This window comes from Tenrec ecaudatus, chromosome 12 (assembly GCF_050624435.1).
Source record: "Tenrec ecaudatus isolate mTenEca1 chromosome 12, mTenEca1.hap1, whole genome shotgun sequence".
Classification (NCBI taxonomy): Eukaryota; Metazoa; Chordata; class Mammalia; order Afrosoricida; family Tenrecidae; genus Tenrec; species Tenrec ecaudatus.
Genome location: NC_134541.1, coordinates 77,382,882 through 77,409,135, shown reverse-complemented (window position 1 = coordinate 77,409,135; position 26,254 = coordinate 77,382,882). Strand labels below are relative to the sequence as shown.

General features: G+C 41.8%; 1 protein-coding gene across 1 annotated transcript in view; it reads right to left on the bottom strand.

Moving 5' to 3' along the window:
* The window catches only part of VSTM4 (V-set and transmembrane domain containing 4), a 150,913-nt gene that overhangs the window by 40,043 nt on the left and 84,616 nt on the right, over positions 1-26,254 (bottom strand). The window contains exons 6-7 of the mRNA XM_075564174.1: positions 14,013-14,119; positions 11,803-11,864 (exon numbers count right to left, since the gene is read on the bottom strand). Of these exons, the coding sequence (XP_075420289.1) occupies positions 11,803-11,864; positions 14,013-14,119 (169 nt within the window). The remainder of the gene's footprint in view (positions 1-11,802; positions 11,865-14,012; positions 14,120-26,254) is intronic.

Below are 26,254 nucleotides of genomic sequence, written 5' to 3'. Positions count from 1 at the left end.
AAGAAAAAAATTAATAACCCTCTGAGAAGGTACACAAAAGACCTGAACTTACGATTCACAAAGGATGACACTAGAATGGCCAATAAACACAAGAGGAATTGCTCCAAGTAGTCAGCCATCTTGGAAATGCAAGTCAAAACAACAATCAGATACCACCTAATGTCGTTTACAGTATCCTAATTAAAACAACAACAACAGGACAACAAGTTTTGGAGAGAGTGTCGTGAGATAAGACCTCTTATCCACTGCTAGTAGACTTGTAAATACGAACAGCAACTCTGGAAGGTGATATGGCGGTACCTAAAACAGACGGAAACTTAACTACCGCATGACCCAGCAATATTATTTTTTTATCATTTTTTAAAACATTTTATTAGGGACTCATACAACTCTGATCACAATCCATACATACATCAATTGTGTAAAGCACATCTGTACATTCTTTGCCCTCATTATTTTCAAAGGATTCCCAGCAATATTATTACTGGGAATCTACCCAAAAGAAATAAGAAACAGATCATGGACATACATTTGCTTCCCCATGTTCATTGCAGCACAGTTCACAATAGTAAGCAGCTGGGAACAGCCTGAATTCCCATCAATGGAAGAGTGGTTAAAACAACCCTGGTACATACACACAATGGAGTACTTTGCTTCCGTCAAAAGCAGCGATGAACCATGAGACACCTCAACTCCGGGAGGGGGCTGGAAGACATTATGCTGAGTGAAGCTAGTCAAGCACAAAAGGACACTATGAGTCCACTGTGGTAGGAACAAGCTGCAGAACTGGCACGAGCCTAAGCTTGCAGGCCTTCTGGCAAGAGCCCAGACAGCCTTGTACAGGATCAGCACCAGGTCAGTATAATGTAGTTCACTTGACCGGAGGCACCTCAAGGCAGTTGGCATCAAATGGTTGGGGGAAAGGGATTGTGATGCTGTCTGTAGAGTGGTAGCCATGTGTATCTGGGGTGAGGTCTCCTAGGGAAGGAGGCAGCCCTGTCAGAGGGATGATGGGAGGGGCAGTGCAGGAGAGGGGAGAGGGAATGGTCAAGCCTGAGTGAACACAGGTGCATGTCTGTTGATGGGAGGGAGGGCTGGCTGCCTGGTCAGGGCAGGAGAGACTGAGGAAGCTCTTGGGATCATTAGGTAGGGAGGGTCTTAATAGCGTGCAGCTGGAAGGCAAACCTGACATAGGGTGTCTGGGAGTAGCCCAGGAACCCAGGTTGGGTGCCACATAACTCTGGGACACTGAAGCGTGGATATTTGGGTGCACATCGTGCTTCAGAGGCTGCATCAGTGAGACCCCAAATAGGAACTCCACTGGCTGAACTGGACTCTACCCCAGACACACTTGTAACCTGAGGACTTAAGCCGGAAAACAAGATTCCTGAGGTAGAAGAAGACAGCCGTACCAAGAGCGGTGTCCTTTGGGTGGAGAGCAAACAAGGTCTTGGTACATCAACGCCCTGTATGCTGTATTAAGATAAGCATTATTCCGGCAATCGTGTGACAGCCATTCCATCAGATTTTGCTTATGCGCGATTGATTATATTACAGCATACACCAGAGGCACCTCTCCATTGGGGCTCACTGTCTTGAAGCTGCACTATTTGTTTTATTTTTCAGTCAATGAAACCCATGGGAGTTCAGTCTACAATGAAAGAAAATATAACAAGGGTTTGGGGAAAGGGGGATATAGATGGGTGGGGGAGATAAGAGGGAGATGATGTCAAGAAGTCCAGGAAGGAAGAATATGTTTTGGGAAAGATGTATGATCATGGAAGAAATTATACAATAGTGTTTAACATGATTGAACTATGGAATGATATAACATGTATTGGCTCCCAGGTTGCAGGAAAGAAAGAAAAAAAGGAAGGAAGGAAGGAAGGAAGGAAGGAAGGAAGGAAGGAAGGAAGGAAGGAAGGAAGAAAGAAAGGAAAGAAGGAAAGAAGGAAGGAAGACAGGCAAAGATGCAGGAATGGTGGGAGTCACACTAAATCCTAGCTCCAACTTAAGAATATTCCGTTCTTGCCATCATGGCCTTGCTTAATGTTCAACTTCATGAGGTGGTCGCTGAAGATGGTGCCTGGCTCTCAATCAGAGTAGTGTCTGGGGTCTCAAAGGCTTGTACATAAACAAGTAGCCATCTAAGTGAGGATTCAACTGAGTCCACATGGAAGAAGCCCACCAGCTTGTGTGATCCAATAATGGCAACTACAAAGTTCGAATATGAGGGAAAAAGCACCAGAGCAGAAATTATGAACATCCAATTTGTGGAGGGCTAAGGGGCACGGTGGGAGCCCCAAACCCTTATCTAGAGTATCTAGTCAAACTTAGCCACTGGCAGATCTGCTCTAGCCACAGGCACGAGTGAGTCTCAAGCAGCCTTACCCTCAGGTAGAGACCATTGTAATATTGATTATGGTGCCTGGAACTCAAAACTTGGCAAGCTGACCACCCTTTAGACGTGACCTGAATCTGCTTTGGGTGCAAGTATCTCTTACTGGTTCCACAACAGAAATTTCTTCCCTGGTTTTTTGAGTGATGTTGGGAATCTTTCCCTTCTTACACATTATTTGTATTTTTGTCTGTAAACTATTATGTTCTGAACCTTACTACCTTAGCACGATTTGTATTTATTGTTTTCAGCTGGATCTCCCAGCTATGAAGCACAGGAAGAGTGGATGCATAATGATAATAAGTGATAAAAGGGGATATAGGGTTACAAGTGTGTCTGGGGAAAACAGGGGTGGGCTGGGAGGGAAAACACGGGTAATAGGGAGGGACAGAGGGGATATTGAGGGTAAATAATGAAAGTGGGAATGGGGAGGGAGCACTAAAATGGATTGTGATTGCACAATTCATTTTGAAGGCAAAGTAACCATGTGGTGAGGAGTGGGGGGAATCCTCTAGAATTGATGTGATGAATGTACAACTCTCCTTGAAATTATTTAAAGATTGAGCAATAGAATTATTTGACATGTAAATTATGTGCCAATAAAACTGCTAAAATATAAAAGTTAAAAAAGTTCTATGTTCTGCACTATATTTTCTATTATATATGACTTTTATAGTATTAAAAACATATATGTCATTTATTTGATGAGACTGGCAATTCAAACAGCCTCGCTACATAGAAAGAATTGCTAAAATACAGGAAAGCATACTATAGGAGCTCAAGGTGAAGTGCTGAGGGCGGAAAAGTTTAATGGATTGTGGAACTACCTTATTAAAGATATCCATTTGGTATTTTTGGTCCTAGTTCCATAGCCCAGCATTTACCTGGATTGGTTGAATAATCCCATCTAGCCTGACCTTTACTTGAATTGGCTACAGTGCCCCATTTAGTAGTTGACCTTCACTGTGATTGATTGGTGGACTTCATAGGTCTGGCAGAGTTAGGTGGGGAGTCTAACTGATGTTTCATAAAAAAAACCAAGCATATCCTGACCCAGGCGAGAACAAGCAAATTCTTGAAGATGGAGGATCTATGCTAGGAACTTCCCAGCCAGTAAACTTGCAATGGAGATGAAATTTCAAGGTCAACCTAGTGGAAGCAGAGCGTCAAGAGAAAAATCAAAAGCTGAGAAGAGCAAACTAAAGCCAAGTCATGAGTGTCCTGTCTAAAACGTCCCTGATGGGAGAAAATTAACACTGTTTTCTTGGAAGAGCAAGTCTCCTTTCTGATAGTAAGGACCCATGGTATGACCCTTTCCAAATATACCCTTTGCATATCTTCATTTATGTTTCTGTCCTTCTCTGTTAATAAAGTTATTTTAGTTATATTATTTCTGTATGTTATCTGTGACTCTTCCAAGGAATTATCAATCCAATTGAGAATTTGTTTTGTGGGGAAAATGGTTGGTCAGAAATGGTGTTGAAGCTGGAGAATGACAATTTTCTTTTCACCTATCTCATAGGAACCTGGTCCACGTGTATCTTACATTCAGAATTATTCTTTCAGTTTGTGTCCAAGAAATTTCTATTACACAGGCCAGAAGGTGGCGTTCTAGAAACCAAGCTGTGACAAGACTGAAAGGGGAAAAGGGAAACACCTGAGGAATATTGGCAAGTAGTAGACTGATCAGATATTCCTAGGTGGTGGTTAAGCATTAGAGTATAAACGGAAAGGGTGGCAGTTCAAACTGCCTCAGAAGAAAGGTCTGGTTATCACATTTCAAAAGGTCACATCCTTGGAAACCCTATGAAATAAAGGGTCAGTAGTTCGAAACTACCAAACACAATTTGGGAGAAAGATGAGCCTTTCTATTCCCTTAAAAATCTTGGAAACCCAAGTTCTATTCTGTCAAGAATGATGTTTTGGGTTACAACTGACTGGATGGCAGTGTTGGATTTTGGCTAAGTCTAATTTTTGGCTGAGTCTAATTTGCATGAGTCTAATTTGCTGGCATCTGTCTGGCAAAAGATCGAGATATTTTGGATGAAGGAGAAGAATGTATTTCCTGGGACTGCCATTACCTGGAATAGCCCAGGTAAGTCGGGTTTGTATTGTATTGTTCATTGGAGTGAATTTGAAGTGCCTCTGTGACCTCCAAGGAGGCCCATTGGCATGGTGGTTGCAGTTTGGGGCTCTTACTTGAAAAGTCTATGGTTCAAGCCCACCACCCACTTATGGGGTGAAATATGTGTGTGGAAGTTTGCTTCTATAATAATTATAACCTTGACATTCCAATGGGACAGTTCTACTCCATGCTACAGGGCTGATATAGGTCAGAATCCACAACAGTAGTGAGATTGTTTAGCCTTCCAGGGATGAGGTCTTATAAGTGCTGAGCTAGTAGGTCTGGAACTGATTTAACCAAAGGTGTGGCTGTAATCGCGGTCACTGCGTCTGAAAGAGTGTAGATTCTCCCAGGATGCGTGTTCTCACACAAGAAGAGAATCTCACAGCAGGCCAACACTGAAGGGGATAAGGGAAACCTAACAATGTCAAAAAGAACAAGAGCCAAGAGGAAGTATGTGCCTCAGCAGTGTCAGTGACATAGGAGGGCAGACTTAACAGACCGATGATGTAAAGTGCCCGAAAGAGGTGGAGAGGTCACTGACATGAAAGGGTATGATTTGGTTATCTGGACAAACCTAGATTTGAGGAGAAAGAACTGGAGAAGTATTGACTTGCTCCTGTATCTCTCTCTGTCTCACACACACACACACACACACACACACACACTGTGTCTGAGTCTGGTATCTCTGTGGAGGGTGAGGAAGGGTGGGATGAGGTTCAGCTCCAAAAGGTCTTTGGAGACAAAATGCAGGCATGGATGTCACAGGAAGTTGTACTTCATCCTGGAGGCCAGAGGGAGCCATTAGAAGATGTTAAGTAGGGAAATGACGTGGTTGTAGTTGTGCTTTAGAAAAATCCCCAGGCAGCAATTCAGAAGATAGAGCAGAGGGGGAGAGACAGAATATAAGAGACTCAATGGGGATCTTGCAGTAATTAAGCCCACAATGTTTCTGATTTTTCAATGTCTCCAATCTCTTGCTCACAAAAGATTCCCCCCCCCCCCCCCCGGGAAAGTGGTGGTGTGGCTGGATCTTTCCACATCTGGCTTGTCCTGGTGACTTACTCACAGACAAGGAGAAATTAAGGTGAATTACTGATAGAAAGATTGGTGAAGCAGGTCCTAACTTTGATCTCAGGGATGGAGTATTGCATATAAGCCCTAAGAACTGCACACACTTCTGATTGAGCTCATTTTGGGATGCTGAATATCTTCCTACCTTGCGTAAAAGTTAAGATTTGTGCCAACTTGAATGGGCCAGGGTCTCTCAGTAGTTTGACAGTAATCCTCCATGATGTGATATAACATAATGTAATCAACTCCATGATGGGATCTAATATAACATAATCAACTCTGTGAGCAGCCAGCTGCTGTGGTAGAATGCAGACCCTTTAGTTAGTTTCAACCTTGGTACAATTGGAAGAAAGACTCCTTAGGATTGTGGTCTGTTCCCTTTTTAGCAGAGTCTGTGGAAAAGCTTCAGTTATCCTGATTTTGGATGCTAAATCTGGTTTGTTGGCCTCTTGCCATATTGCCTGCCGATCCCAGGAACCATCAGCAAACTGCCATCCTTGGATTTGAATTTGTATTCATTAGCCTGTGTTCTTCCTGCTTCCTGGTTTATCAATCCCTGCAGCTAAACCAGTCAGGAAAGCCTCCAGTCTACCATATGACTCATGGACTGGAACTGGACTGGACTTGTATGCATCTACAACTATGCAAGCCATTTCTTAATATAAATATATTTCTATATACATACACACATAAGTATCACTGGTTTTGCTTTTCTAAAGAATCCAGTCTAACACACCTTGTTTCCATTTTTCTTTAAAAACTGTGGTTTTGCTTCCACATCAAAAAAAAGTTTTCTCTTCCTCCACTCAGTCTCAAAATCAATAACTGACCTAATGCAATAAAAATAAATCCAATGTGCTGGGACTTTCTCAGGTTCATTGGAAACAATTACTGCTTTTCCTGGAAGTGTGTAAACTACCTCAGTGGTCCCCAAAGCTCTACAGCATATCAGTGAACTAGGGGGAGGAGACCAGTGTCCTTGAAACCGTTGGAGAGTCTGTGAACCGGTGAGCACTCCTTACCTCCAGTTTAAAGGGATGCTGCACAGGCATCTTCTGCAGAGAGCATTTTCAGTGTTTGTGAAAGTGCATTCTTGACCCCAAAAGATTATGAGCCATTGACTTAGTTGGTATAATAACCAACTGTATACCTTTAAAGGTGCATTGTGGGGGATGAGCTGGGCTGATAACCACAGGCTCAGCATTTCCAGCTCACTAGACTTTGCATGGGAGAAAGATGAGGCTACTTCTCTTATGAATATTTGTCCATAGAAACCCTAGGAAGTAGTTCTAATCTGTCCTATAGGATCATTAGTCAGAAAGCCAAGGTGGCCTCAGTACTTTATCAATCGAACTTTGAAATCAGGTTGCTGAGTTCGATTTTTCTTGTTGCTGTTGCTAAAATGGCGGGAGTGTAGATATCTTGATTATAATTTTTTCTGTGATACATATGATACATGCATATGTTGTTATCAGTTGTTTCTAAGTGAGTTCTAGATTTATGGGGGCCCCATTCACAGTGGCATGAAAATCCTGCATCATCCAAGTGATTAGTTGCAAACTGTGATCTGTAGAGTGGTCCCTGTCTGACTTTCTTCTTGGTCCATCTTCCTTTCAAAGCATCACTGAAACCTGTTGGTGTCAGAGCAACACACATGCGTCCACTGACAGCTCCGCCGGAGCGGCACAGGAGGCGTACTGGTCAGGAATCGAGCCTATTTGAAATACCAATGCATTGTGCATCACCTTTCACTGAATTCTGTCATCTTGGAAAACTAAGATTCCCTTTGTTAACACCTCGGGGGTGAAAACGTGGAACACTTATGTTTATAACGTTTGCCGAAGGCACCTGGTTGCACAGTGGCGAGGATGTGGGCACTTGACATACGTGAGAGCGAATGTGAGACTCAAAGCACCTCAATAGTAAATGTTCTTTCCATCAGCCTACTTCCTCTCTTCATGGCCTTGCCGATCAATATGCTAACGGGGGTTGGCAAGTCGTTTGATTGGTGTGAGGATGTGGCAGCAGCATCCTAACAAATGGGGTGGCCTACGACTACCTCAGAAGTCTCATGCTATGGAGCTGATGGAGAAATAGAATACATGCAGAATCAAATATGCAAACCAGGAGGCAAAGAATAGATGCCTTTGAGTTATTTTCTCAATTACCATCCAAGGTCTGTGTGAGCCAACAAGTAGCCATCAACTTTAGTTTCAGCTACCATCAAAATGTATTGATTAAAGAGACAAATATTGATCCAATTGAAATTAAGGTCAGTGCTGGTCTTCTGGGAAAATAAATATTAATATTCTCCAAAAACGTACAGATGCTATATTTAAAAAAAAATTTAACTCTAATCTTCGGGTCAGACAGAGGTCCAATTGGGATCAGCTGTTTTCTTCACTGTGCACTATTACAGGTACAAACTGACTCCTAAATGGATGTGTGGCTGGAAATTTTAGTATAAAATGTTTAAGTCTCCATATCTTAAATGATCAAAGAGCAAATGGTACTTAAAGAAATGTTACTTTTCTCCCATAAAGATTTTATAGTCTTAGAAACCCACAAACGCTTCATCTTCCCCCCTTGGAATGGCTGGTGGTTTTGAACTGCTGACCTCACAGTTAGCAGGACAATGCATTACCCACTATCCCACCAGTCATTCATGTTTAGTCGTTCTTGCATCTTGAATGTAAATTTTCTTTTGTCAAGTGCATGTTTGAGTCTTCTGCCTGTTTTCTGTGTTGGCTTTTAAAATTGTATTATTTCTTATTGACTTGCAGCTGCCTTTCACATATTGTAGGTATGAATAATTTGCCATCCAGATGCATGACAGATAAATTCTCTCCATCTATGGCCTATCCTTTTCATTCTTTTGTTAATATAATGTATTGAATAGAAATGATTAATTTAATATAATTAGCTATACAGTCTCCCCCTTTATGATTGGTGCTCTTATATCTTGTTAAAAAATCAACTTTACCACTTGGAAGAAACCAGGTGGTGGCCAGCTATCAGAAAGAATCACATCCGGGGTCTTAAAGACTTGTCTTAAAACAAGCAGCCATCTAAATGAGGTGTCAACCAAGTCCGAATGGGAGAGAAACACACCAGCATGTGTGAACCATGGAATGTAAATAACAAAATCCAAATCTGAAAGAAAGGATCAGACCTTCAGTTGTGAACACCCGGTTTGCAGAAGGCTGAGGATGACAGTGGAAGCACAACCCCTATTTGCAGGGTCCCTGTGTGGACTAACCCTCCACTGAGGCCCTCTGACTGTGGTAGAGAGTTGTGAACAGCCTTGTCATCAGACAGAGAGAATTGTAAAATTGATCACACCAGCTAGAGTTAGGTTAAAATGTACCTTAGGATTTTATTTCTCTTACGACCCATTTTCAAGTTGCTTCGATTTGTGTTACGCTTTCTTTGGAATGAGGCTTTTAAATGTGAGGCTTTTAAATATTTTGTCTAGTCTTTGTTAATTGAGTTTGTTTGCTTGATTTCGATTTGTATTACTTATGAGTTTCTGTATATGAAGCCCAGAATCTCTATAGATGGTAAGCACCTGTGGGCATGGGTGTGGGTGTGGGGGACTAGGGACCATGCAGATAAGAAGAACATTTTCTGAAATTTTGTGATTTTGTGAGGATACTGCACAAATTTTAACATAGCTAAATTATTAAATTGCAGGATATGTGAAGCATATCCCAATAAAAATATAATTTCAAAAAGTCTTTGCCACACCCTTCTAAAAATGTCATGTTTAAGAAGCAATGTCATGCCTTTCATATTTAGTTATGATCTCTCCTTAATTTTGTGTGTGTGAGGTAAAGTAAAAGTCATGGATCATTTTTCTTACATATGGTTCTTCAACTGACCTATCACCAAATACCTAAAAACTAACCCCTTCTGTACTGCACTACCTTGTCTCTGTTGTCATAAATTAAATGATATTATGTATCTTGATCTGCTTGGGACTCATGTTCCTTTGATCCCGTTGTCTATTAGTGTGCCAATACTACATAATATTCATTGTTGTTGCTGTTATCCATTGCCATTGAATTATCTCTAACTCTTGGTCATTTTGTGTCATAAAGTGAAACGTCCCCTAATCCCCTGATATATTCAAGTCAGTTTTTGTAGCCACGTGCATTTCGGGTACCTGCCAACCCAGGAGCCCCTTCTCCAGCACTGTGTCACACACTAGCCTGTTACGATCCCTGGACTAACGCTTAGAAGTGGATTTCAGGGCTTTCGCCCTAGTGTGTCACAGTTTGGATGCTCCAAGGAAACTTGCTCATCGCAGCTGTGCCGGCAGTGGAACTCCACTAGTGCAGCTACCAGCATCGCAGCAACCACTGCAGCGTGCCAAGAGGACAAGGGGCGATGGCGGCTTTAATTACTCTAGCGCTCATGTAAAGCTCGGTGGAGGGCAGCACATTTCTTGATGTGGCTCTTCTAGTCAGTCTTTGTGACGCCCACAAAATGACATTTAGATGATAAGGCTGCGTAAGAGACAGGGGGGAAGATATTGGGAGGCATACACAATTCAGCTGTGAGTTGTTGTTAATAGGGTTCATTGTGGTTACGCAAACTCAGAATTCATGCTAGGATCGGTCAATTTTGTCATCCTGCTGGAGTCTCACTACCATCAAGAAAGAAGAGTGGATTGTGTCCTCTGGACCTGAGAGCCTTGCACATTGAGCCTCCTACAACCTGGAGACAGAAAGCGGTGACACCAGAGAATCAATGAAGCAGTGGCAAGGAGTAACAGCAGCAGAACAACAAGCCTAGGCAGAAAACAAAATGGTTGGCTTCTGGCTTTGCTAAATAAGGTAGTGTTCTCAACCTTCCTAATGCTGCGAACCTTGAATACAGTTCCTCATGTTGTGGTGACTCCCCAACCATGAAATTATTTTTTTCATAATTGTAATTTTGCTACTGTTATGAATTGGGTGATCCCTGAGAAAGGGTCATTTGACCCCCAAAGGGTTCATGACCCAAATGTTGAGAACCACTGGAATAAGGAAAGCTAAGTCCCTTCAGACAAGAGGAGACTTGCTTACAGAATGAGTTATCTTCAGGCACTTACCATATATACTTGTGTATAAGCTGAGTTTTTCCAGCACATTTTTAAATGCAGTTTTTGTGGTAAAATTAGGTGCCTCAGCTGATATTCGTGTTGGCTTATACTCAGGCATATACGAAAATTGGGAAGATGTATTTGCTGGTACACAGAGCTTAGCCCTTTCAGGCTCAAGCTTAGGGCAGAGTGGTGTGCCCTTTGGCCATTAAAAGAGCTCTGAGAAATCAAGGCCCAGAGAAAGGCTTGCCAATGGGCATGACTAGGAATAGCCTGTTCTTAAAAAGAACTGAAACTTGAGAATTTCTGATCCTGAACTTTAATTTTGACTGACGTGAGTTTTGTCATAGTCAAACCTAGCAGTGAATTACCAAAATGAATTACCAACCCCGGCAGAGATGTACAGAATGCTATTGGAGGGATGGATGGTGTCAGAGTTGGTAAAGAAGGGTAGAAGAGTGCCTGACCTTGTCAGACAGGATAAGACATGACAAAATGACAATAAGTTATAAAGTATCAAGGTTTCATGAGGGAGGGGGAAGTGGAGCGGGAAGGGGAAAAATGAGCTGATACCAAGGGCTCAAGTAGAAAGCAAATGCTTTGAGAACGATGAGGGCAACAAATGTATGAATGTGCATGACACAGTGGATGGAAGGATGGATCGTGATGGGAGTTGTACGAGGTCCATTACAATGATTGTTAAAAAGACCGTCTGACCTCAGTCACAGGGACCCATTGGTGTTGATGACCCGTCCTCTTGTAAAGTCAGAGGGACTCAGATACTGGCTCCAACTTGCTGGAATTTACCAATTACATAAGCAGGTGCATTTTTTATTTTATGTATTTGAGTATCACTTTATTATTTTTTATTTTAAAAGTAGTATTTATAATAAAAATAATAAAAATTCCATTTAGATTAAAAAAGGCATTATGAAAATTATACATGGAGAAAAGCTGACTCGAAAGATGATCTGAAGTAAGATGAAAGCAAGTCTATGCTGTAGAGGATTAAAAACAAAACCAGTCTTTCCTCATGTTTTGAGTTAATAAAGGCATTCTTTGGACCATGAAGTGAGCCTACAACTTAAGGGAATGATAATAAAGAAAATGTCTACTCACCAAGTTGACTTTCCTCTGTGGTTTCAGCAGCTTCGGTTTATGGAAGGCGGCAGCTATTGGCACTGTGGAAATGGGTCCAGATTTTATCTTCTGCATCTCACTTAGGGCTGTCAACAACCACTGTGCAGCATGAGCAGGAAAACTCCGACCCCTTCTATAGCCATGGAAGTCTCCAGCATTTGACTCCTAGGCCATATGGAGGCCCTCAGAAGGACCTAGTCTTGATGCGCCTCCATTCCCCTCAGGTAGGTCAACAGAGGCGCTCTGCAAAACCACTGCTGCATACTATGAGGCCAGGCCTGATGACAGGCTGAGAGCTTCGCCTTCCCTCAGAGCCCCTCCTGACTGAAAATGAATAGCATCAATAGAAGCGACCTTCAGTCCTCGCAGGTGCCATGTGACCTAATTAAGGGGGTTCTTACTGTGCCCATATAACAGAGGAAGAAACAGAGGCTCTCCGCACAACTAGTTCTTATATGAGCTGGAACTTGACCTTGACCTTAAAAGTCAGAAAACCCCCCTCTAAAGCAGGCCCTACCACCCAAGTTCCTAGGTCTCATTTTCACCTTTTGTAAGACAAAAGGCAAAATAGGATTGAATAGGACAATAAATTCCAAAAGCTCCCTGCCACTGAGTCAATGTAGACTGGCAGTGACCCTCCAGGACAGGGTAGAACTGCTCCTGCTGAGTTTCTGAGACTGCAACTCTTTAAGGAAGTAGAAAGCTCATCTTTCTCATAAGCAGCAGCTGGTGGTGTCAAACTGCTGACCTTGTCATTAGCAGTCCAATGCTAAACCACTGCACTACCAAGGCTCTTTGATTAGGCAATAGAACAGTGTAATTAATAGTGGCTCAGGGTTGTGTTTCCTGACCCCTGCGCTCCCAGATCTGCACTCTCCTTCCTCCCTAACATGACTATGCCTTTCAGCCCCTTTTTCGTATAGTCGGGGGCAGCTTTGCCCACTATGGGATTCCAATTGTTCCTTCCCAGGAAGTCACAATTCAGGAATGACATTTATTATATTGTATTATTAAAGCGTTGATCTGAGAAATCCTTGAACTCTTAACTATATTTCAAACTGTTTGCGACATGAACTGCTCCTCAGTAGGTCCCTGCTATTTTAGGATCTCACATGGACAAGTCTTAGTTTTCCTGAGCAGTTCTTTCCTCCAGAATCACCCATCTTCCTCAATTAGATTTCTCTAAATGATTGCTGAAGTCACAGTAAACTCATTTTCTCTCCTGAATATATCTGTAGTGAATTGTAATCTATATTTGCATCTTTATGAAACCAAATAATCCTTGAATAGATAAATATGTTTCTGATACCCCTGTCCTCGTCCCAACATGGACAGTATTTTAACAGCTCAAGGGGAATGCCACATTAATTCAATGGAGGCTGATCCTTCCCACTACTGAAGTTTTGCTGGTTCAATGGCCTAGGACAGGTTAGCAAGATTTTAGACAGAAAAGACAATCCTGTCCCTAATAACAATATAAAATGTAGTTGATAGCCATAAATATATTTTACCATCAAATGAAATCACCATAATTTGAAAATGAAACAATGATACTTTTTTTTTTTCATTTTCAGTCGCTCTTCCGAGCCACATATGTGTACCGAAAGAGTCACATATGGCTCAAGAGCAGCAGTTTGTCACCCCCTAGCCTAAGGGATAAGGCTAAAGGGCTGAAATAGGCTAGCACCATATGTTCAGAATCTAGGGGAGGTCTGAAACTATATAATCATCCAATGCCATGTCATCGTATTATCCATCCCATATCAAAACCTAGATACCACTAGGTCAATTATGGTGGCCTAAATGTGGTGTGGGCAAAGACTTTTGAAAGTATCATGACTGAGGAAAGACCAAACAAATCTTTCTTGGACGAAGCACAAAAGAATGCTCCTTAGTGGCAAGGATGGTGAGACCTTTGTTGAATGTGTTTTGAACATATTATCAGGAGAGACCAGTTCCTAATGAAGGACATCATGCTTGGTAAAGCAGAGGGGCAATGAAACAGAAGACCCTCACTAAGATCGTGGCCACATAGTGGCCGCAGCGAAGGGTCAAACATTTGAACAGTTGTGAAGATTGCAAATAACTGGCAGTGTCTCATTCCATCATCCCTATGTTTTCTGTGAGCTGGAACTGACTTGACAGCACCTAACAATCACGACATGGGAAACTGTTGGCCAGCTGCATACCTTTGGCTGGGACTTCAGGAGGAACATCGGCTTTTTCCTTCCACCTCTTGCCTTTCTTGAGCTGCAGTGGGGCTAAGCTGGCCATGCTGGTGACAGTTTCCCCTGAGCTGTGGAAGAAAAGATCCTGGCGAAGTCAAATGCACTGCACCAAAGGGGAAATGTTCAGGAAGCAGTAATTTGTGTGGCTCACAAGGTCCATAGGCTGGATTCACTGCATGCTTATACCCAGGGCCCTCTGGAGGTCCAGTACTGACACCTGGACCAAGATGACTAGTCTTGGTGATTCATAATCTAAAGACAAAGCCCCCTAGTTTAGTTTCTCTCTCTCTCTCTCTTTCTCTCTCTCTCTCTCTCTCTCTCTCTCTCTCTCTCTCTCTCTCTCTCTCTCTCTCTCTCTCACCCAAACTTGCAAACTTGCAAATACACTTCTCTTTAATGTTCCAAGTGCAGACAATAGCAAAACAATTTATCTGTATGATTTAATGGGAAAAATGAAAAAAAAACAAAACACTCAGGCTTGTTTTTCAATTTCCACAAGTTGAGACTGCAAGTGCGTGGAAGGTCAAATCTCCGTGGAAGATACCGTTTTCATGTTAACACAATACTCAAGTATGTCTTTCACTATCTTGAAACCTGTATGCTTTAAGCAAAAGTTACTGGAATAAAATAGCCTAAACCCGCTGCCATATAGTGACATATATGGGGTTTCTAAAGCTTTATAAATCTTTACCGGGGCAGACAGTCTCATCTTTCTTCAGAGGAGTAGCTGGTGTATTTGAACCACAGAGGTTGGGGGGTTAACTTTTCAAAGCTTAAATCTCTGAATTCTATGGAAGCAAGATTCTTTCACATGAGGGAAACATTCCTCTAATTTGAAAATTGTTTATTAAATCATTAAAAACAAAATAAAACAAAACTTACTTCCATTAAGTTGATTCTGATGCATAGTGACTGTATTATTAAATCATAGAGGAATCAAGTATCAGACAAGTTAGTTCTTTTGAACTAATACATGATTATGCTTTTAACATGGAAAAATTCAAAAAATACAGTTGCCACTGATAAGGTGACAAAAATACGGTGGCTTATTTTTGTTAGGCATAAAAATTCTAAATAGCCATAACTTAAGACCATAGTGTCAATCTGTATAAATTCACAAATAGCCAAAAGGAATGTCAGTTTACAAAACTCTAGTAAGATAAAGGGGAGAAGTGAGAGATTCCCATAACTGCATAAACTTACAAGCATTTGTGCAGCTTTGTCCTGTAGCATATAAAAGTCTTCAAAAGTTTATTTTCCCCCATTATAAGGTAATGCATTTTCATGTTTTAAAATGGAAATTATAGATAAGAAGATGAAAGGAGTTCATTATAGTTCTGTAATCAACACCCTCCAAGATAACTCCAGGCTTTTTGTTCTTCCTTGGTCTTACTACTTTACTATTTGACATATGCTGTATAAAATTTTGCGCTTGCTATGGAAAACCTCAGACCAATACCCCTGTTTATTGATCTGGGTATTCTGTGAGCCATTCTTCAATGATCTAATCTTGTATCTTGTGAACTGTGATGATCAGCATTTCATCCCATGACCCCTCTGCAAAGAATGGCTCCCAAGCCCTCCCCCTTTGGACTCAGTCTGAGAGCATGTGCAGTCTCTGGATCAGTGTGCTGCCATTCACCCCCGACCTATGAATCACAGAAGGGGACACTGATCTGCTCACTGTTCCTCCTGTTGCTATTTCTCAAGTGAGAGCGCCATCTAGAGAATAGCGGGAGGTCATGACTCATCAACCAAACCCCCCAAATAAACTCACTGCCAGAGTCAATTCCAATTCATAACAACCCTACTGAATAGACTTCCAGAATTCTGATTTCCTCCTCCCCTCTCGCCCGCCTTTCTCCATTAGTGGAAGTCTAAAGCAATAAGAGACACTCCCTACTTGCAGACAACAATAACAAACTCACTGCCATTGAGTCACTGTTGATTCATAGAAATCCTATAGGGCACAGTAGAACTGCCCCGAAGGTTTCTGAGACTTTAACTGTTCATGGGAGAAGAAAGCCTCATGTCTCCTGTGGAGAGGCTGATGGCTTTGAACTGCTGAGCTTGAGGTTAACAGCTCAACATGTAACCCACTGCACCACCAGGGCCCAGGGATCTGCAATTCAGGGAGCCTGTAGGATTTTGACCACCAGACCTGAGCAATGCCTTGTCTGCACAGACAATAAGATTCCTTTCTGTTTCCCATGCACACAATATCGGCTTTATTTCATTTGACTAATAAATAATAAAGGACCCATAGGCTGGGTGACAATATCTTTTTTTACTTAATTTATTATTTTTCATGTAGCTAACATCCTCATACTGTCTTATTGACCCATTCCTTGACATCTAATTTGTTTCCCACTTTTGATCTATAAATAATACTGTTATAAATATATTAGTGCATAGTGATTTTCCATTCTTAGCCTTTTTACTTTTAAGTTAAATTCTCATATCTGGAATTACTAAGTCAAAAAGACTATTTTTGAATTTTTAAAAAAATCCACTGTCAATTTGATTTCCAAAGAGAGAACGACTTTGTAGACAGACCATTAACAAATAGGGGTACTAATTCTGTTGCTAAGAGCCCCGGTGACACATTTAAAGCACTTAACCAAAAGGTTGGCAGTACAAACCCACCAGCAGAGCATTAGTAGAAGATGTAACCGTTTACTTCTGTAAACCTGGGAAAGCCAACGGCGTAGCTCTACTATGTCTTATAGGGCCTCTGGGAGTTGTTATTGATTTGATGGCCTTGTCTCAGTGTTGTACAGTGTGGAGTGCATTGTCCTCTCCCCTATTTTGAGATGGTTTATATGAAGTGCACATAAGGTGGGTGATGTATGGTTCATGGCAAGTGGACAGACATTCTACCCCTTTGTTAGGGAATTGGTCTCTAAAATTAATTTAATTGGTTCTTCTCTTTATAGAGTAGACTCATATAATATTTGTCCTCTTGTTATTGACGGCTCCTTTTTTTGTTAAAGTTATTTAACTATGGGAGTATATGATATGTGACTAATATATCAAGAAAACTACTTAAAAAAAAAAAGAAACCAAACTTGACTGACTGTCAAGTAGGATGAAAGAGGAAGAGTATTTGGTTAGTGGACATTAAGTTTATGTTAATGGTGGTGGAATAATTTGCAAGATGCTAGAGATAATGGTTGTACAACCCAAAGAGCATAATTAATGATATTTAATTATACATGTAGAAGTTGTTGAATTGAATGTTTTGTTGTATATATTTTTGGCACACGAAAAACAATTGCAAGAATAACAATGAGTACAAGGAAGAAGAAAATGTTCTAAAATGGATTGTGGTGATGAATGGACAACTTTTCTTGATATGAATTGTATGATATGTGGATGAAGTTGTAATAAATTTTTTTAAGTTTCTTAATCATTGTTATACATTCTTATGTTATCATGCTAAGGAAGCAGAACAAGATTTGCTTTGTCACCACTGTTTTCATTCAAAACAAAACTGAGTTAAACTACACTGAGTTCTAAAAATTGCTACTTCCAAATGTGAAAATGTGTCACCACAGTGTCATTGGATATGCAGTTTTTTCTTGGGTGGGTAAAATTTTGGAATAAGAGAGCCCACTGTATGACTCACAAGAAAAGTCATTCTGCATTTTGGTTAACACAAAGCTATATTTTCTCATGGGGGGTTCCAATGGAATAAGCTTAACAGGAGCCAGCAAAGCCGAGAACAGTGGAAAAGTAGGCTCAGCAGCTTCCTATAAATTCAAGTACTGATTTGTGGGCAGCTCATGTCTATCCAGGATTGTGTCCTTAGGATTCTGCACATGTAGCTCCCCTTTTTTTCTGTGAGATATCCAGGGGTCTGGCTTGGGCAACTGTCATTATGGTATGTCATCAGCTCACAGAAGTTTTGTCCTGTTGCTCTGGAAACTCTTGTCTAATTCAGTGAACTAAGTACTGGGATAAGACATGGAAACACACTCTGGTTCTACAAAGACTACATAGGTGATCTTAGAAAATAATTTGCTTGGCTTTCCTATACCTCAATCCTCCAATCTGCAGTGGGGAGATTTGACATGTTATCTAACTCACATGGGTATTATTAGGGTCTTAGGAGTCCTGGTGGCATAGTAGTTACACATTGGGCTGCTAACTACAAGGTCAGTAGTTTGAAACTACCAGACACTCCTCTGGAGAAAGCCAGGCCTTTCTACTCCCATAAAGAGTTACAATCTTGGAAAGGCAAATGGGCAATTCCAACTTGTTGTATAGGGTCACTATGAGCCGGCACCCACTCAATGGTAGTGAGGGATACAGAAGAAGGCCTGGCAGCACTGTGGATTACTGGCTGGGCTGCTAACTCCAAGGCCAGCAGTTTGAAAGCACTAGAAGCTGTATCATACAGGGTTTCTGTGAGTCAGGATCGACTTGATGGCAGTGAGTCTGGTTTTAGTGAAGGATATCACATAAGATGTTATTTTTGTTGTCATGAAGTTACTACTTCCGATTCCTAGAGACTCTGTGTACAACAAAATGAGACAGTGCCTGGTCCTGCACCTCACAATGTCACTGTGCTTTGGGGTTTGAGTCCACTCTTGCAGCCAATATGTCAATCCATCTTTGTGATCCTTCTACTTAACCAAATGTGATGTCCTTTTCCAGGGACTGGTCTCTCCTAATACATGTCTAAAGTACTTGAGACGAAATCTCACCCATCTTTGTTTCTACAGATCATTCTGGCTGCTCTTCCATGACAGTTTTGTTCTTTTGACATCCATGGGAGTTTCAATAGCCTTCACCAGCACTTTAATTCAAATGCATCAATTGTTCTTTAGTCTTCCTGAAGAATTTGATGTCCAAATTTCACATGCATCTGAGACAATTGAAAATACAATGGCCTGCGTCAGGCGCATCTTGGTTTTCAAAGGAATCTCCTTGTTTTTCAACAAATGTGAAGCAGGTTTACCCAATGTAATGCATCATTTGCTTTCTTTACTCTTGCTTCCATGAGCATTGATTGTATACACAGGCAAGAGGAAAACCCTGGCAACTTCATTTTTTTCTCTGTTTATCATGATGTCTACTGGTCCAGTTGTGAGGATTTCAATTTTATTTACATTGAATTATAATCCACATTGAAGGCTACAATCCTTGATCTTCATCAGCAAGTGCTTCAAGTCCTCTTCAATTTCAGCAAGGAAGACTGTGTCACCTATATATGACAAGTTGTTAATAAGCCTTATTCCAATCTTGATGTCCCCTTCATCTTCATATAATTTGGGTTCTCTGGTTATTTTCTCATCATACAGATTGAATAAATATGGTGAAAGGTATATTCCTGATTCATTCCTTTTGTGATTTTAAGCCATTCTGTTCTGTTCAAATGATTGTCTCTTGGTTCATGAAACATGAGCACAATGAAGTATTCTGGAATTCTCAACGCTATCCATAGTTTGGTGGTGTAGTTTCCACATTGGGCTTCTAATCACAAGGTCAGCAGTTCAACACCACAAGCAACTCCTCGGGAGAAAGACAGGGCTTTCTACCCCCTAAGCGTGAGTGTCTCGGAAACTCACAGGGGCTGTGCTACTCTGTCCTACAGGGTCACTATGAATCAGCACTGACTCGACGGCAGCGAGTTTAGGTTTTTTATTTTATCCATAGTTTGCTATGGTCACACAATTAAATGCCTTTGCATACTCAAAAAAACAATTAAATATTTTTTCTGGCTTTCTGTGCTTTCAGTCAAGACCCATCTGAGTCCAGCAATGATTCCCCTGTTTCATGACCTCTTTCTGAAACTGCCTTCAATCTCTGATGTCCTGCTGCAACTGTTGTGGAAAGACATTTAGGAAAGTTTTACATGGGCACAAAGGGCTCTCTGTGGTCTCACATGAAACTACATGGAAAACTAGATTGTAAGGCAGGAGCACCCGAGGCAGAAAATGCTTAGAGGGGCCAAGGGAACTCTGCCAATTCTGGTTCTACGACTTTCATCAGCCTTCTTAGTCCTGGCCTTGTCCTTTTCCTTTCAAAGTCAGTTCCTTCAGTTGGTCCATTTTACTTTCAGAAATGTCAGTGAGCTTTCTTTCTTCCTGACTATGTAGCTCAGTTCCAGCAAAGAGAATATCTCACAAAGAGGTCTCGTCTCAAGAGTATACATCCAATACTGGAAGACTGTCTTGCAGTCAACTTCCCATGAACCCTTCACTCAGCACATTTGCCACCCTATACAGCTTAACCAGCAACATTATATCTGCCATCTTACAGGTAGAAGATGAGCCAAAGCAACTTTGGGGGCAACTGGATGCACTTTTAAAACAAGAAAAATGTTATCAATAACTACACTTACCTCTGCCAAGGTCAGTTACCATTGATAAAGGCCAGGGACTCCAGCAAATATGCACATTTCCTGATATTTGGTTTTAGGCCTTTGAACTTGCTCTATGGGCTGTCCAGTCACATGACCCCAAATCAAAATCATTTAGATGATATCTACTCATATCAACCCCAGAATAACACCACCCCTTTAGGTTTCCAAGACTAAATCCTTATTGGAGCAGGCAGCCTCACCTTTCTGCTGTGAAGTGACCTGTGGGTTTAAACTGTTGACTTGTGGTTAGGAGCTCAATTCATAGCCAATTACATCACAAGGGCTTCTTGATCACATGGCAGATTTCAAGATAAATTAATGGTGTCATCTATTCTCAGTGACTTCCTTTAAACAACTCTTTTTCCATTAAATAAATTAGCACGTTCAGGCACATAGAACTGTGTCTGAATAAATGGCACTCTCATTCCTTTAAATTTATTATTGTTATCATCATTCTTATAAACTTTATATGCTGAGTCCTTGGCCCTAGTAGCTGGGCATAGGTAACCTCCTGGGCAGCTTTCCCAGAGCTGGTGCCCAGGAAAGCCTTTCCAGACCCTTCGGATCACTAGGTAGACATTCTTGCTGATCCTGTCGCCCTTGCTGCAAGGATATTCTGACACCATTATAGTACGTGCCGCTCCTCTGAGAAGTGCTGGCCTAGCCATCTTTGTCCACAGTCTACCCCGGACCTTTACATAACTCTTTACATCTCTCAGGAAGTGTGGTTGAGGGCCCTTGAAGAGTAGCAAGAAAGAAGATCTTATGGCCAATACCAGGGAGTTGATACACTGCAGTTCCCACCAGTTTTGCAAGATTAATGTTTCCTTACGAGTTTAATGACTCTGAACACCGGTGACTATAGTGAGACTGGAAGTGCCTCATTACCATTTAATGATTCTAGCCAGCATCCTGGCTTGGGTTATAATCACAATAACCAGTAAAGAAACACTAGATTTACCTCCCCAACATCCCCTTTCATGGCCCAAATTAAAGCCGTGGGTTTAGGGGGGATGATTTCAGCCCCCAGGTAGCACAATCTCACCCCAATATTCCTGTAACAGCGAAGTGTAGTTCTGTTTACTGGTTTGGAAGAGAAAACACAACTCTTTTTTGGAGACCTTGGACTAAACCAAATGACCCCAAACCTGTTGGCACTTATTTCTTCTAAGAGTCATGCACCTGCAGGCAATAGAGGCAAGAGGTGTGTGGGGTACAGAAATTACCACTCTGCTGGCACAAGACCTACCCACTGCAGCACCACTCCTTACAGCCAGAACATGGGTGGGACACTGAGCTAGGTTTTCTGTCCCTTACTTTGGGGCTGACATAAGACAGAGTACTAGCCATTCATCTAAGAGTTGACAGTTTTATTAATGTTCTTAGTCTAGGGAGACTAATTTGTACCTTGCAGGGATTTTATGAGGACTAGAAATAAATCCCATAAAGTGCTCCTGGGCACACTGTGAATTATGAATTAGTACACAAAATTCTGAATTCTCTCCACTATCCTGAACAGTACAGAGAACTGACTACTGTATATAATCATGTATAAGCTGAGTTTTTCAGCACTTTTGAAAAATCGTTTTATTAGGGGTTCATACAACTCTTATCACAATCCATACACACATCAATTGTGTAAAGCACATTTGTACATTCATTGCCCTCATCATTCTCAAAACATTTGCTCTCCACTTAAGCGCCTAGCATCAGGTCCTCATTGTCCCCCTCCCTCCCCCTCCCCCCTCCCTCATGAACCCTTTATAATTTACAAATTATTATTTTGTCATATCTTGCACTGTCCAACGTCTCCCTACCCCCACTTTTATGTTGTCCTTCCACCAAGGAGAAGATTATATGTAGATCCTTGTAATCTGTTCTCTTTCCAACCCACCCTCTCTCCACCCTCCCAGGATCGCCACTCACACCACTAGTCCTGAAGGGATCTTCCGCCCTGGATTCCCTGTGTTTCTAGTTCCTATCTGTACTAGTGTACATACATTCTCTGGTCTAGCCAGATTTGTAAGGTAGAATTGGGATCATGATGGTGGCGGAGGAGGAAACATTTAGGAACTAGAGGAAAGTTGTATGTTTCATCGTTGCTACGTGTACCCTAGCTGGCTCATCTCCTCCCTGAGACCCTTCTGTAAGGGGATGTCCAGTGGCCTATAAATGGGCTTTGGGTCTTCACTCCACACTCCCCACCTCATTCACAATGATATGATTTTTTGTTCTGATGATGCCTAATACCTGATTCCTTCGACACCTTGTGATTGCACAGGCTGGTATGCCTCTTCCATGTGGGCTTTGTTGCTTCTGAGCTAGATGGCTGCTTATTTACCTTCAAGCTTTTAAGACCCCAGATGCTATATCTTTTGATAGTTGGGCACCATCAGCTTTCTTTGTGACATTTGCTTATGTTCTCATTTGTTTTCAATGATCATATCAGGGAGGTGAGGATACAATGATATGATTTTTGTTCTTTGATGCATGATAACTGATCCCTTTGGCACCTCATGATCACACAGGCTGGTATGCTTCCTCCATGTAGGCTTTGTTGCTTCTGAACTAGATTGTCCGCTTGTTTACCGTCAAGCCTTTAAGACCCCAGATGCTATATCTTTTGATAGCTGGGCACCATAAGCTTTCTTCACCCATTTGCTTATTAGCTGCTTTGTCTTCAGCAATTGTGGTGGGAAGGTGAGCATCATAGAATGCCAATTTAATAGAGCAAAGTATTCTTGCATTGAGGGGGTACTTGAGTAGAGGCCCAATGTCTATCTGCTACCTTAATACTAAACCTATAAATATATGCACATAGATCTATTTCCATATCCTCATATATAAATATATTTACATATGCACATGCCTTTATTTAGACCTCTATAAATGACTTTGCCTCCTAGCTCTTTCAGCTATTTCCCTTGACTTTCCTCTTGTCCCACTATCATGCTCTGTCTGCATATGGGTTTCAGGAATTCCTCTTGGTTGCATTACCCTTGATCATGCCCTACCAGGCCTCCTACACCCTTCTCACCACCGATTTGATCACTTGTTGTTCCCTTGTCCCTGGGTTTGTTAACACCACTTCCTTTCTCCCCACCATCCCCTCTCCCATGTCCCTCCGGAACTGTCAGTCCCGTTGTTTTCTCCTCCAGATGGTTCACCCAGCCTATCTTATTTATGCGGAGATAATAACATGCACAAAAAAGGCAAAGCAAAACCAAGCAACAATAAACAACAACAAACCAATGACAAAAAACGAAACAAAGCACAACAAGAAAGAAAAGCTTGTAGTTAGTTCAAGGACTGTTTGTTGGCCTTTAGGAGTGTTTTCCAGTCCAGTCTGTTGGGGCACCAAGCCCTGGCCCCAGAGTCCACCTTCAGCATTTTCTGGGAAATCTCTGCTCTGTTCCCTTGCTATTCTATTGCGCCCCTTTAGTGTTTTACCTCAGTGTGGTGGGATCTGATTGGACGCAACTCCCTCACTATGTCTCCAGTGTTGTCCCCTGTAGGGCTATGGGTGTCTCACAGTGGGGCCAGCCACATGGTCTTCTCTGTGGACTGGCTGCTCTGAGTGGGAACATCGTACTCAAGGCCTGGTAGGCCAGGATGTTCAGCACATTTTTAAATGCAATTTCTGTGGTAAAATTAGGTGCCTTGGCTGATATTCAGGTTGACTTATACTGAGTATATACGGAAGTTTTTACTCATCTTTTGAAAGATAAAACATTCTTGGAGAAGTTCAGGGATATGCCTAAAATCATAAAATTGGGACGGTGCAACTACAATGGAAACTAGAATGTATTTTTGTTTGTACCATGCGTCACAATCAGCCCTGGCTACTGGGGGCCCTTTTGCATGGTGTGGGGTGGGGTATACATCAAGGAGAGAGAGGCTGGTGGGACACACGCAGCTGGGTTGGTCTTTGTCATCAGGCTTGCTAAGGGGTGGCCATACAGCATAATCCAGCAATAACATAAAATAATTGGTGCCCAAACACTTCTGTTTAGTGTTTTAATGGGTTCTGAGACTGAAGACTCTCCTTAGAATATAACTTTCTTCTCAAGAGGAAAGTGACTGTCCCCAAGTGCTGAAATGTGTTCAAGAAATGCTCCTGTGAGAACTAATGATATCAAATCCACAGTGACAAAAAATACCACCCAACGAAGTGGACTTTAGGACATTGATGCTACACTCAGAGGCCACTGGCCACCCAGACTCAGGCCGCCGTGAGAGAGAGCTGCAACTATTTCCAGCATTCGGGGCACTTCGCTCTGCTTCTTCGGACAGCCACAGGTCCCTCCCTTCTTTGTGCTCATGCCAGCATTACAAACACTCACAATCATACCCAAGCATCTAACTTATCTGCCACAATGCTCTGGGCTTGGCGACAGGTAACTTGGCTGGCAACTGCTGCTGGTATCCAATTCTCAGTGAGGTGCATACAGCAAACACCAGTGTTCTAGGTCTAAGTTTCTCATCTGGAAAATGGGCATAATGGCGGCACCTACCTGTGAGATTGTGGTAGTGACTGGAGACACACACATGCTTATGCTGGGCCCAGAATATGTCATGTATTAAAGATCACAGTGGCTATTGTACCGGGTGATTATGCACTGGCCACTAACCCTAAGGTAAGTAGTTCATAACCCCAGTAGCTCTGTGGAATAGAGATGAAGCTTTCTACTCTGGTAAATGGTTATAGTCTTTGAAACCCACAGGGGCAGTTTTACCCTGTCCTGTAGAATTGCTATGAGTTGGAATCAACTCGCTGGCAGTGAGATTTTCTTTTTTGTTTAATTTGGTGGATATTTTAAAAATATGACTAGTCCCACGCCATGGCTGTCTGGCCCAGCCAACAACTGTAGCCCTCTCTCTCCTTTTCTGCCCGGATTCTCCTGTGATTCTAACCCATTGGACCGAAGTTTCACCAAGTTCATTGGCACTCGACCTGCTATGCTGTACCCTGCTCCCTCCATCACACCCTCCTCTTATTCAACCGTACATGCTTTCCTCTACTTGACCTTCAAATAAGAGAACATTTCTGAACTTAGAAGATTTGACCCAAATATTATCTCTAGAAATCTCTCCCTATACCCACAGCCCAAAGAGAAGGGACAGGGAACTTCTCTGGGTACCCTAACAGCTCTATAGGAACCCTCCATGTGATTTGCTGGCACTTTAACGTCTCTGTGACTCCATGTATATAAATGGTGAAACGTCCACGACTAACCAAAATGTTGGCAGTTCAAACCCACAGAGAAGCACCTCAGAAGACTTGTGAATCTGCTTTTGAAATTTTACAGGAATTAAAAACCAAGTGGGAGGGCAGTTCTACTGTGTAACACATGAGGTTGCCATGAATTAGAATTGACTTGACAAGATCTGGTGTGTGTGTGTGTGTGTGTGTGTGTGTGTGTGTGATTACACACGGGCCTCATAAGGGCATAGACAGTATCTTATTTCATCTTTGCTCTATGGACCTTACAAAGTGCCAACAATTTAATAAGTACATACTGCAAAACAAGAGTCAACATTTGCATTCAGCACGTTCACTACTGCATTCTTTACTATTCAACATTTTACATAGATTAACACATGTTAATCAGCCCAGTGAATTTATGAGCTAAGACAGCGAGATTAAAGAACTTGGTAAGAGCATAAAAAAGACCAGTTGTAGAATCAAGGTTTCCATCAGGCAAAGTAGTCTCCAAGGTTTAACCATGCTAGCGGACTGCCTTCCATTGAAGGGAAAAAAATGTTTGAAATTCTGCTACTACCAAATATACAAATAAAACAAGTATTTATATATCCAGGTTGTCATTTAATC